Below are 14,042 nucleotides of genomic sequence, written 5' to 3'. Positions count from 1 at the left end.
GTTACGTTACTTTTGCATTACTTTTTCTCACCTGGGCTGGGCTTGCTTGCTCGATTTTTTTTTATTAAAAAAAGCTATATTTTTGGCAACTGTAAAGGCCCTTTAACACCAAAAGTGAAATGAATAAGCCTCAGGCTGAAGGAGATGTAAGTTCACTCCTGTACAGTAGAGGGCCCCACTCAAACAAACCTTTCAGCTGTACTGCCATTCTGGATTGCAGAAGAAAGTTCAACACTGTTCAGCAATAAAAACAAAAAAATAAAACACAAATGTGATGTTTAACTAAAGTCATATTTGCTTATATGGTGAATTGGATTATCGTAGGTCAGCAGCAACGAGATTGGCTAATAAAGTGAGATTAAATACATAAAGTGCATTTGTGTAATTTAACATTTAATCATTGCAGGTTTGCATAATATTCTCAGTTTGCATTTCACTGTTTATATTCATTTTGAGGAATACTGAATCAGTTTTGTGCAAGTGAGATGAGTAAATGCCTGCTCACATTTAGAACTACAATACCCATCATGTTCACACAGCGCACACACACAACGCCTCTGCACTTACTCACGATTTCTCTCAAAATGAGGACAGGAGAGCTGTCAGTCAATAAATGAGAAAACAAAGTAACTTGAGTTATTTATTTGAAAATGGAACTCAGATATTTTGTTGTAAATTTAAAAGTAATGCACTAATTTTCTACTCATCTGCACTTTTATTAGATTGCCGCCGCACGCTAATTTGCCGTTTAGTTAATCTGGCCGTATCCGGGGTAAGTTGCTTTCTCACAATCTTCTGTTGATTTCTTTTTCCACTATTTTATTTTTTCCACTTTTTGTTTTACAGCCACCATTATTCTGAAGGACAATACAGAATGTGAGATTGATTGACAGTTTGACGCCCTGTTTGACCTTTCTGTCATTTCTCCACCAGTGATTCAGTAGTTCCTCATGACGTGGAGTCCAGTGAGCAGTGCAGCCACACACACACACACACACACACGGGGTCACTGACCCAAAACACACCCCACCTACATTAAAGGTCAAAACCCCCTCCGTCTGCCAGAGACATTCTCATATAGAAATATCGTGGAGAACTGAGGAAAGTATATAGCCTATACACAGCCCATTGCAAATCCTAATGCAGATCCAGTTAGTTTTTCTGTTTGATAAACATAAGTTTAAAAAAATGTCACACTTTATAATAAGGTTTCATTTGTTAACAATGAACAATACTTTTGCAGAGTTTATTAATATTATTCAATGTTAATCTCAACATTTACTAATACATTTTAAGATCAAAAATCGTATCTGTTAACATTATTGAAAGCACTGTGACATTAACAAACATTATTAATTACTGGTATTTTTTTGGGGGGGGTAAAAAAGTTAAGATTTAGCTTTTTCTAAAACAGAAAGTTCTTTCATTTTTTGTGATCACAAAAGGCATTCATCTTTCTTTTAGCATCCAAAGATGATTTCAATTGCAAATTATTATTAAGACGTTTCAAAAATAGTAGATCTGCCGTCATGTATACATATGCTGTGATTAACAACTGAAAACTAAAGTAGACCAGAAACGTTTTCTGAACACGTAGATCATGCAGTAAAGCAGTAAATATATGTGGGTTTGTCCTCATCTAAAGTATTCAGGGAATAAACAAAAATCTCTTTCATGAGACCTTCATTTAGAGAGCGATCTGGGTCTGTTTGAAGATTAGAGATTAAATACCCTCTTTATCTACAAACCCTACATTTCCTTTTCAGAGAGTAAAGATATCAGAGACTGTGATAAAGCCCCTGAACTCCTCCTCTGCTTCAGACAGAGAGATCAGATTGGTCATGAACAGATGCAGATGGCCTAAATGAGGTGAAATATTTATGTTGCTTCTAGTTAAGAGGGTTTGAATTGATGTTCGAATTACTTTTCAATTTATGAAAATTACACTTCAAATGTTTGGGGTCGATAAGATTTCTTTAAAGTGATTTTGAAAGAAATCTCTTATGGTGAATGTAATTTATTCCTGTGATCAAAGCTGAATTTTCAGCATCATTACTCCAGTCTATAGTGTCACATGATCCTTCAGAAATCATTCTGATTTGATGCTCAAAAAACATTTCTTATTATTATCAGTGTTGAAAAAAGTTGTGCTGCTTCATATTTTTGTGGAAACTGTGACACTTTTTTTTTTCCAGAATTCTTTGATGGATATAAAAAAAAAATTACACCAATTGTAGTATTGACTTTGTTACCCAAGTTATTGTAAACAAATTGGCTAGTTTCATATGTTTTATGAAAATATAAGTTTATCAGTACCTACAAACCCATATTTGGTCCCAAAATATTTCCCTATTCTTGCAACCTTCATAACCATTCTGGCATTTTTTTTAAACAAATTGTTATTTAATTTTTGTTTGTGGAATCTTATGTAATGCTTGAAAACAGAGAAAACGCACTCACCCTAAAGACTCTCCCTCTGTGTTTTGACTTTATAATCCCTGAATAATTTAAAAACAAAGTCTATCCATTAATAAATCAACAAACACACATAACTCACTGATTACTACATTAAAACTAATAGGATACTCTGATTTTCTTGGCCACTCAGAGTAATTTTCGCCCCAACATGTGTACTTGCCCTCAGTGTGACATGTAATGTTTGGAAGTACACAGCTTACATTGGATTCCCTTCAACTTTTGTGCTGAAGGCTGAAATTGTGCTGACGTTGTTGAGTTCACACTTACAGGCTCGAGCACAGCTGTCCTGGACCATCTGCCCAGAGTGAGATAATACAATTCACTTCACATCCTCCACTTCCACCTCCGCTATTAACACTCCCGCTCTCGCTTTCACTCAGACAAGAACATTTAGATGATGCTGCAAGGGTTTCTTGATGGAAGAGAGAGACAGATGCCTGTCGTCATTTACTTGTGTTGTTCTGTTGAGACTTACTTTCTTCCATGGAACACAAATGGAGAAATTTAGAAGAATGTTCTTGCTGCTCTTTTCCATACAATGAAAGTAAATGGCGACCAGAAGCTGTCAGGCTACAAAAATGACAGAAAGCACCAATAAAGTGGTGTTACACACACAAAGCTATCATGGCTTCAGAAGATTTGGAATATAGCGCATCAGTCATGTGAAATACTGTTGTGATACTCTTTGTTGTAACAGGCGTTTGTACGTTTTTACTTAAATTGGAACGTAAAAGTCCACATTAGAGGTTTAGTAACTAGTTAGTTTGTAATGTTAATTTGGTTGCACCATTTGTTCTTAAAGTCACGATGAAATCAAATTTGATGGAATATTATATTGCAGTATTCCATCAAATTTATCCATGCAGATCATTATTTTATTTTTATTAAATAAATTTACCTTTGTGGTCCTTAATCAAAAAAATTCCCCTCCCGCTTTCAAAAACATATCTTCTCTTCTCTGATGATGTGTTTACTGGCGTGAGGGCGGGGCAACCTGTCACTCACATGAGATCCACCAATAGCAAACCACAACCACCCAATCAATTCCTGATGGATAAAATCAATCCCGCCCTACATTTGTTCTTGTTCCAGAAGCCGTTTCACTCGGATATACAGTACAGTACGTCACAATAGGGAAGACTATTGCAACTTCCTTTTCGTGCCAACTATAAGGCAGATCGTAGCTAGCAGGTCGTAAGCTCTCCATAAATTAATGGTTGCATAATATTAAGTTAACCTTCAATGATCCAATGGCAGCCTGCAAAATCCTGAGCAGAAGATGTGTTGAATTCCAGTTTATCCTGTTAAGGCTGATTCTAACTCATGTTACCTCATGTAACTTACGATACAAATACATTTCACTGAAACGATGCTTAATCATGAAATAATGTAATCAAGTATTTTATATGCAAATAACATTCCCAGTCTAACAGTCTATGAAGCTTGTTTCCGCCAATAAATACAAATTAAAAAGGGCAATTGCGACTTTTTTCTCCCAATTGTGAGTTTTATCTCGCAATTCAGACTTTTTTTCCTCAGAATTGTGTTATAAACTCACCATTGCGAGTTATAAAGTTAGGATTCGATTGAGAAAAAAAGTCAGTCTTTTTTCCTCAGAATCGGACTTTATATCAGAATTTAGAAAAGTAGTCAGAATTGAAAAAGTGGCAAAATTGCAAGATTTAAACACGCAATTGCGAGAAAAAAGTCCGAATTGAGAGTTTATATCTTGCAATACTGACTTTTTTATTGCAATTCTGACTTTTTCTTGCCATTCCCAGAGAGCTACATAGTGTCGGCCCAGATCCGGCACACGTGGATTCCATTCGGCCCAGATGTGGGCCGGATCTGGGCCGACATTATGTTGCCGTCTGGGTTGCGAGTTAACATCTTGCAATTCTGACTTTTTTTCAATTGTGAGATAAAAAAGGCACATATATCTTTTAAACTGTTTTATTTTGTGGCGGAAACGAGCTTCCATACCAATCGGTATTTGAAATTAGTAGCAATAAATGAATACTGATACAAAAAAAACAAACAAGAAATGACATTTATGATTGATTGATTTTATTTGGCAAGCACATGGAGGGCGCACACAAACGTTTGCCGTTTAGATCGGGTTCGTGTTGAACAAGTCTTTTATTCACAATGTTCTCTCTATTAAAATGTAAACAAGTGTAAATGTCAACATATCACCACGTCTAAAGGTAATTTATCAGGTAATCAATCTGTGTTTTTATTCCAACCATTACTCCAGAAGGCTTCTGTAAATATTTAGTTTATACGTAGGGTTACGTTTCAATTAAGTGTAAAAATATAGTGCGTGACTTTAGTGGCCCTGTACGTCGCAACGAAGTGCAACATGTTTCCGGTCACCAAAGAGCAACGTCAACAATGTGCCAAACAGCTCCTTTCTGTGTAAATGATGATTTTAAGGTGAACGTCATTCAGTTTCAACTCGGAATAAGAATTCAACACAAGCCGTTGCATATCAAATAAAAGCTGATACATTTATTGATGCATTTGAGCTATAAATCTGGCGTCGACTAAACCGTAAAGCAACAGTCCCAGTCGTAATGCACGCCTTTGGAGAAAACAGACTCGCAAACCAGTGTTTCTAAAGTCCATATCTGTTGACCCGCGTTGTCTCTCTCAGAACAAAGCAATGTTCCACTAATGAAAATTTACTACAGCCGTCTCATAAACATCACAAACAATGTTAAATGTAAACCGCTGTATACTCTGCGACCTTCAACCGTATTCTTCAAGCGTGTAAATCAAGGCTGGTGTTGCAGGAGTGTGAGCTGGGACTGGGAAGCGAGCCAGTCGTCACTGCTAACAGTCATGCATTTGTAGCGTAAGATGGGTCATTCACACCGCTATAAATAAGGAGCTAACGGTTACACTCGGCTTTCAGCAGGAGACGGCATTTACACTGCGAGCTATGCATTATAATATTTAATCACCCCTACTAACCTGCAGTCAATTTCACTGTAAACACAATTTATGTTGTAAACTCGTCAGCAAGAATGATGTTTACAAGCTTCTTTATGCGTTCATGAACAGCATTTATTGGATGTAATCCTTGTAGAGTAACATAAGTGATCTGCAGATCTTACACACTGTTGATTTTAACGTGCGAAGCGAAACATTTATCGAATTCATCGAGATTTATCATTTTAAAACGCATCAACTCGGACTCGCTTTTAAGACATGAAGAGGAAAACCTTATGAGCCTTTTTAATACGTATATTTCTATAGCTTAAGTCTGACGCTGTATAGCAGCAGTTCTGAGCCACTTCTGCATCAATGATACACCACAACAACATTACGAAACAAAACTGGCCGTCGATCAGCTCTTATTAATATCATTTCATCTACAATTCTCATGGTCACTTTCACAAAAACTACACTTCAAAAAGTTCTAGATAGACGCATCCTGGTACAAAAAAATGCAACAAAATTCAAATCGTGTAATAAAAAATAAGGGTAGAGTGTAAATATATATTCATATTTATACATTTCTAGATGTATTTACAAGAAAGGCTGTGAGTTGCCCGTTGTTAAAATACATTCGGGCAGACCGTTGAGTGGAATACATTTTCTTAAGAATTTGGTCTCGGAGGCAAAATAAAGGTCCTTGTTTAACACCAATAGAAGATATAAACACTCCCAACGTCCATCGATCCGTCCCTCGTTCAGTGATGGCAAGGGTTTCTCTACTACGGATGACAGACGCGGATATTTCATACTGAGAAGTCTGGAGAAGCAAACACGCACCACTTTCTGCTCAAGTGCCCTAGGACAGGTAAAGGGGTCAGTGAACGGCCGGTTTGTTCTCTTCCAGCCGGATCATTACGTGATGTCCATCCCAAGCGCTTCATCTCTGAAGTGTGTGTGCTCTGTGGCAAAGCGTGTTCTCCGTGAGTTCATCCAGACAGGTCACACACTGAAGAGTGAGGGAGCTCAGCGCTTTTTGAACGCCACCCCGCGGTTGGGGTGCGGGGGGAATTTGGGCAGGCAGGGCTCGTCAGCGCCGGGGTCGTGAGAGAACACCGAGTCTTCACCGGAAGAGCAGGTGGAGCTGCGGGTGTCCGGGAAATTTGGAGAAAATTGGTCCAGAGACATAGACAGGTCCAGATACTCCTGAAAATGTAAAACACACACAAAATGTATTAGTTTTGATATTTTTGTTACCATAACAACAACAACCACGATTATAATAATAATAAACAACATTTTAATTGTAATTCTATTTAATAATAATCAACAAAAACACTATGTTGTTGTGCTTGTTTATTATTATTATTATTATTATTTCATCTTGTTAATGCATTATTATTTATATTTTTAATTATTGAATAATAATAATTATTATGATTCTTGTTGTTGTTGATTTATTATTAATGACTGAATAATTATAATCATCATAAAAAACAAATAACATTCTTGTTTATTGTTATTATTATTTGTTAGTTTTATTATTGATATTATTGATTATATTATTTATTATAAATTACTGTATAATGATAGTAAAAATAATTATTATTATGTTATTGTTATTATTATCATTATTATTTTTTATGTATTTTTATTGATATTAATACTTATTGAATAATGAATTTTGATTGTGACAGCATAGCTCTAGGTATATTAAATAACTATTGAATAATAATAATAATAATACATTAAAAATAATAATAATAATAATAACAATTATAATTTTTATTTGTTAATGTATTATTACTGATATTATTATTGAATAATAATTATTTTTGATGATAATTAATATTATTAATGATTGAATAATAATAGTAATAATTATTATTATTAATGTATTATCGGTTTATTATTAGTAATAATCTGAATAATCATCATCATCATCAATAATAATGTTGTTTTTGTTCATTGTTATTATTATATACTGATATATTGATATTAATTACTGAATAACAAAACCAACAATAACAATTATTATGTCAATGCATTATTATTGATATTAACTATTGAATAATACTAATTAATGTATTATTATTTGATTATTATTAATGATTGAATGACAATAACAACGACAATAATTCTTAATCATTAGTTAATTACTTATTATTATTTAATAGTCACAATTACTGGAAATAATTATAATAATTCATTTAAATAAAATAATAATTATTGTCCAATTCATTGAAAAAACTTTTTAAGCACCACTGAAATGTCACGCAATGTACTGAAAGCTGATTTGTGGATTATGAAGCTGTTCTGGGCTGCGTTTCCCAAAAGCATCGTTAACCAACTCCGGTCGCCAGTTCCACTGAACTCTATTGGTTCCGACAGAAGTTGGGAAACGCAGCCCTGATCCGCTCCTGCTTCTGCTCACCTGACAGGACGTCATGGAGAGCGTGCGGTCCAGATCCTCCACCAGCTGTTTGAACGTGGGTCTCTGAGACGGGACGGCATGCCAACAATCCCTCATCATCATATACCTGCAAGAGGAAGGTCATAAGATCATCATAAGATCATCATAAGATCATCATAAGACCTCCAGCACCATCATGACAGAAGTCATATCATTACTACAATCACGGGTCTCACAGTTCATGGGTGCATGTGGAGGGCCGGTCCATGCGGTGGCCTTCCTTTAGCAGTTTAAAGAGTTCCTCGACTGGGACACCTGGGTACGGTGAGCCGCCCAGAGTAAAGATCTCCCACAGCAACACCCCAAAAGACCACCTGACACGCAAAGACACCATCACAATGACCATTATTAACAGACAAAGGCATTATGTATCAGAGTGTGTTTGAGAGAATATCTTCAGACGTACACGTCGCTCTGATGGGTGTAAATGCGGTCGAACAGAGCTTCAGGCGCCATCCATTTCACTGGTAAACGACCCTGTGAAGAACACAATCACTTTATTCACCAACTCATCTCCTGTTCAAGAGTATAGATCAGCATTTGTGACAATCCTGCAGAGAGGATTTTATAATTATAATTATGGCTCAAAGAAAATCAAGACGACGAGAATCATACAAGTCCACCTGTAGTCAATTTTATACCAGATCCACTGGTTGACCTGATTGGTTATAAGCAGGGTTTGAAATGAACTTTTTCACTCACCGGCCAATTTGGCAACTACATTTTTAAGTTACCGGCCATTCAGAACTTCTACTAGCCAAAAAAAGAAAGAAAAGAAAATAACCAGATTCACTATGTTACAACTTATATATATATATGACAAAAATAAGACCACTCTACCGCACACTGTTTACTTTACTCTTATTTTATTCAAAGTGAACAACGCGTTTCGCATATAGCGTCCTCAGGTTCGCTCCGAATAAAATAAAAGAGTAAAGTCAACAGTGTGCGGTAGAGTGGTCTTATTTTTGCTATATATATATATATAAAATTTGGAGTTCATACATTCATTTCGTATTTAAACAAAATCCTGTCATCCAGCAATCTCCTCCCTTCCTCTTTTATCCTCATCCTTTTCACCAAAAATGTGTTTTAGGTGGACAGATCAATACAGTACAAAGAACATAAAAAAAATTAAAATTAGAAATTAACACCCACCAAATGCGGGTAAAAATCAACTGTGGCGGTTAACGCTGTCAAATCACTAGCCAATTTGGCGTGTTACTTATTATGTTAATACTCAAATACTGAACATGTGTGTCATCGTGATATATTAAATACAGCATATTGCGCATAATCTTATTGCGCAAAGCTTACTTGAACACACGTCCCTACGCAAAAAAATAATGGCGCACTTGTTCATTTGTACCCGCATTTGGTGGGTGTTAATTTCAAACCCTGGTTACAAGGTAGTTTGTGACGTCAGAAACACCAGCGATTTCAAAGCGTGTTTTTGAGACTGTCTTTGGTTCACTGCAGTTTTAAGGAGAAAATACTCAGCAATGGTTTTGACTTATGAATTTGCACATGGTTTGTCTTAAAGCATATTAAAAACACCACATAGACATATAAACAACATTAAATGCTGGATTTTCACCACAGGGGGACTTTAAAATACAGACAGCATCAGATAGCACTCACTGCGAGAACTAAAAGCAGTGGAAGACCAGATTAAAAATTGGTGTTTAATAAAGTGATTTTTCTGATGCGTCTCAGTCTGAAATCTTACATTGGTGGTTTTCTTGTAGTAATCAATATGATGAATGTCCCTGGCCAGGCCGAAGTCGGCTATCTTCATCACGTTATCTTCAGTTACCAGGACATTACGGGCAGCCAAGTCTCTATGAATACACTAGAACAGTGAAAACACACATGTACATTAATCAAGGGAACAATTATAAAGACGCCATTTGACTGCGATGAGAACAGAAGAGATGGCAACCTTCTTGGACGAGAGGTACTCCATGCCACGAGCCACCTGGTAGGCGCAGGAGATCAGGTCTTTGATTGACATGTTCTCCACGGGCACCTGGTCGGGGTTGTAGCAATACTCCATCCCAGGTGGACGGCGCACACGCAGATACTCTCTCAGATTCCCCTTTGCAGCAAACTCCACAAGGACGTAGAGCGGACCTGACAATGGCCACATGAAACATAATCAGTCTTTACCGGAGAGGCCACAGTTTTTGATACACTAATGTGTGATTCAATAAGGAAGTTAGGTTCAATTAATCTAGCCGTGTGAAATCATAACAGCTGGACTGATGACAACCTTTTGAAGCCAAAAAGCAGTGAGCCTAACAGATTGGTTTTGAAATGTGATTTACGCCCGTACTGCATTATCTCTAAATGCTTCCCTCCGCCCATCCGCTTTCTTAATTCACCCTTTACTCACCATCTTGTGTGCAAGCCCCCAGCAAGTTGATGATGTTCTTGTGTTTGCCAATAATCTTCATCATTTCCATCTCGGAGATGAGATCTGACAGGTCCTTCTCTGTGGCGTCGGCTATAAAAGCAATATTGATGAACACACATATATCTTAGTATGACAGGTCACGGAACCTTCAACCTCTATGCCGAGAGGGACAATCAGGTTATTATATTCATGCTTTCCTTTTTCATATATTTTCCGGTGTGGACTTGAAATCAACTTAACATTCAAGACAATGACATGAAAAAGCATTCAGAACATAATCGGATGCATTTCCCAGCTATAATAAATTCTCGGTGGAAAATAACGTAGCATGATGATTGATTTTATTGGATGGTGAAAAATTAGGCTATGCCACTATAGAATAATGTGTATTGATGAACTGTGTACAAGTTCAGAAACATTGATTATTTTTGTTTAGCCGGTTAATTCAATTAGTGTGTTTTTTTTTTACCATTTATAATGCGGTTGAGAATAATACTGTCTATGCATGATACATTACAGCTCAGTAAGTGAGTCAAATGTGAATGCATTGAATAAATCAAATGGATAATGAGAGTCTGGGAGTTTGTTTCACCAATTCATCCACAGAACCGGTTCATAAGAGTCATTCATTTGTGAATTAGCCTACTGTACAGTGGTCAAGCTCAATGCTTGCTAAGGCTCCCAGTTGCTTAGAACTTAAGACTAAGAGAAAACTGTTATTCATTTTTATTTATAATGTTTATATTTGTGAAAAGGAGTTCAGTAAGGAGGTCAAAAGTTTTAGAAGCTCATAAATCATGTACAAAGACTCCTGTGAAATCATACAGGAGAGAAGCCAGTCAGCTGAGTTTGTGGCAAAACCTTTTACAGTGCTTGTATATTGTTGTCTTTTACTGCATATGTTAATTCATACTCAGAAAGTAGAACTGAAATGACAATGAACAATGAAAACTGAAAATATAAAAATAAAAACTAATTCAAAATATGAATAAATACTATAATAGCACATAAATAAAACTAAAATAACACAGATGCAGGACACGTCAGCACACACTCTTGTGTTGCCGATGTTTGCCAATGTTTCCGGGCATTGACTCGCGAGGAGAGGACAGGAAACAGACAGACCCTGAATCAGAATAAACAAACTGCTGTGGTACGGTATGTGACACCAGAGCTCAAATAACATGCTTCAGGGCGAAGGTGGAATACAGACGAAAGCTCAGTGGACCATCAGATTCCTCATGAGATACTGAATTCCAGACAGAGTTTGCTGGCATATTTCCCTTTTTACACACACACACACACACACACACACACACACACACACACACACACACACGTGTCAGCTAACAACGGTGGCAGAAAACACTTACATTTAAGCATCTTGACAGCCACTTTGGTGACACGACTGGGTTTGTCTTTATCCATCCCCATAGCCTCGGCCATCATCACCTGCCCAAAGCATCCCTCTCCAAGCGGCTTCCCAAGAACCAGCCTGACACACACACACACACAATATCAATCACTGACACTGCATACTTCGCCTGGCCATTTTTGTGCATATATTAGGGCTGCACGATTAATCGCAATTTACATGAAATCGCACTTAAACCGATTTGGGTTTTCGCGCTTACGAAATTGCAAAGGCTGGGATTATTTGTTATGCACAGCTTGTCATTGATGTACGGCTCTGTAAACGCTGCTCCGTCTGAAAGCACTGCGAGTTTGAGTCGCTTATAATGTGCATTTGAAAAAGCAACACGTGTCAAACATCTTTCCAAACATGAGAAGCATTTATGAACCTCGTCCAACAAAAGACAACATTTAATAACATGCTTTTACTCAAAACTCACATTAATCGTGCAGCCCTAGCATATTTGCATCTTTAGTTAGTGAATGAGTACAATGTGTGTGTTACCTGTCTCTGTGTACCTCCCAGCGTGGGTCCTGGGGCAGTTCGTACTCGGAGACCCCTGACAGCATAGGAGAGCCACTGGAGGATAAACGCGAGGGCCGGACCAGCATCCCACCAGAGTGCATAGATGAGCTGGAGTCCACTGACACCTGCACGGAAATACTAACAAATTACTCTCCACACAACACAGCAACAAAAATACACATATAAAGACTGTGGTCTTGTGCGCTCATATGGGTGTATGCAAGTTACTTGGTCAGGGGGCATCTATAGACACAGATGCAGAGAGACGCACTGATATTATACAACAATCATCAATGAAAACAGATCAAAACGGAAATCAAAAACAACCTCAACAAGAAAATTGTTGGAGAAACGAGAAAATAAGTTTTACATTGGAATCCTGCACGAAACCTTGAGTTTAAATTAGGCATTATATTATTTTAAACAATATCATATTTGTCACATTGTCTGGTGAATTTTTGTGGGCCAAATAAAGTCATTTCAATAAGAATTAACGCAATCCAAAATTTTGCGTGAGGGCGAACAATTTCCCCATGTTGGTCAAGCGGATTCGCAGCTGCTTGGTTTGAAACTGACTTTATACATCGCTGCAGGCGAAATCATTTTAATCCACATGATTAGGAATTTCATGAGGGTGAAAGATTTCCTATGCAGTTTTCTCGACGGGTTCAAGTTGGGCACTGCTTGGTTTGAAAGCAGTTCAGACATCGCTAGACTATTGACAGACCTTTTTTGCCCATGAAATTTCACAAATGCAACTGCACCTTAAGGAACAGAGAAATTAAGTCTTACAAAATAATCTTGTTTTTTCATGAAAACGAATGCTTTAAATGAAAGAGGCAATATTATACCCTTTTACAAAGTTTTCATTTTGTTTTTGGGCTCTGCTAGAATAGGTTTTCATGCTTGAATGTTCAAAAAACACATTATTTTTCATATATTCTTTGTTGCAGCTCCTCTCTTCCCAGTCTGTCAGTAACGCTCTGTTTACTTCCTGTCTCTATGAAGCCCCTCCTTCTGAAAAGCACACTGTGCTCTGATTGGTCGTCTGGATCTGTGTGTTGTGATTGGTCGAGCGCTTCGAGTGTGTTTGGGAAATGTCCCGCCACTTACCATAACCGCCAGTTTCAACACACTACTAACTCACTCAACCAGGCCCCGCCCCTTTATTCTGCGTATGAATTATTTAAATGAGGAATATCGTGACGTGTTCGTTCCCGGAAGAAACTCAAGACTACAATGGAGGCGTGTCAGGAAGTTCAGAAACACTAGCCGCGTTTCCATTACCTTTTTAAATTGCGCAAATTGAAATTGCGAATTGAAAATACGCTCAATGGAAACACGACAATTTCGCAAAAACTCCCATTTATTGCAAAAAAGTTTTTACGCTTGCATGAGGTGTTTTTCAGGCTATTCGAAAAAGAAATACTTCGCAAAACTGCAATGGAAACAGTTTTTGTGCATTTACAGTCACCTGACTTAGGAGCGGTGTGTTTGGACAGAATACGAGACAGATCTCTTTATTAAATTCATAAAAGACAAAAGAATTACAGGAATACTGGATTCTAAACCTCAAAGAAATGCCACAATCCAGACCTCGGAGCAGAAATGAGCGAGAAACACCTCATACATAGTATAAAGGGTTTTTCCTTGCCATTAATGCTTGGATAACACACCTACGTCTCTTTCCATTAATAATAATAATGTCTAGTGCGGTGGCTGTGATATAAATAAACCTACCAACATCCGTTGGCATGATTTTTGGAATTACTTTTTAGTCTTTTTATTACTTTTTA

At 37.2% G+C, this 14,042-nt stretch overlaps 1 protein-coding gene across 3 annotated transcripts in view; it reads right to left on the bottom strand.

Annotated features, from left to right (window-relative positions):
• Positions 1-4,523: 4,523 nt before the first annotated feature.
• Positions 4,524-14,042, bottom strand: part of LOC311065669 (fibroblast growth factor receptor 1-A) — a 42,442-nt gene continuing 32,923 nt past the window's right edge. For all 3 annotated transcript variants that reach the window (XM_084086331.1, XM_084086332.1, XM_084086333.1), the window contains exons 10-18: positions 12,226-12,371; positions 11,681-11,802; positions 10,287-10,397; positions 9,834-10,024; positions 9,621-9,743; positions 8,298-8,368; positions 8,068-8,205; positions 7,853-7,958; positions 4,524-6,624 (exon numbers count right to left, since the gene is read on the bottom strand). In XM_084086331.1, coding sequence (XP_083942457.1) covers positions 6,445-6,624; positions 7,853-7,958; positions 8,068-8,205; positions 8,298-8,368; positions 9,621-9,743; positions 9,834-10,024; positions 10,287-10,397; positions 11,681-11,802; positions 12,226-12,371 — 1,188 coding nt within the window. In that variant the 3' untranslated portion in view covers positions 4,524-6,444. The remainder of the gene's footprint in view (positions 6,625-7,852; positions 7,959-8,067; positions 8,206-8,297; positions 8,369-9,620; positions 9,744-9,833; positions 10,025-10,286; positions 10,398-11,680; positions 11,803-12,225; positions 12,372-14,042) is intronic.

Source organism: Abramis brama (assembly GCF_963993115.1).
Source record: "Abramis brama genome assembly, chromosome: 16".
Classification (NCBI taxonomy): Eukaryota; Metazoa; Chordata; class Actinopteri; order Cypriniformes; family Leuciscidae; genus Abramis; species Abramis brama.
This window is presented reverse-complemented; position numbering and strand designations above follow the sequence as displayed.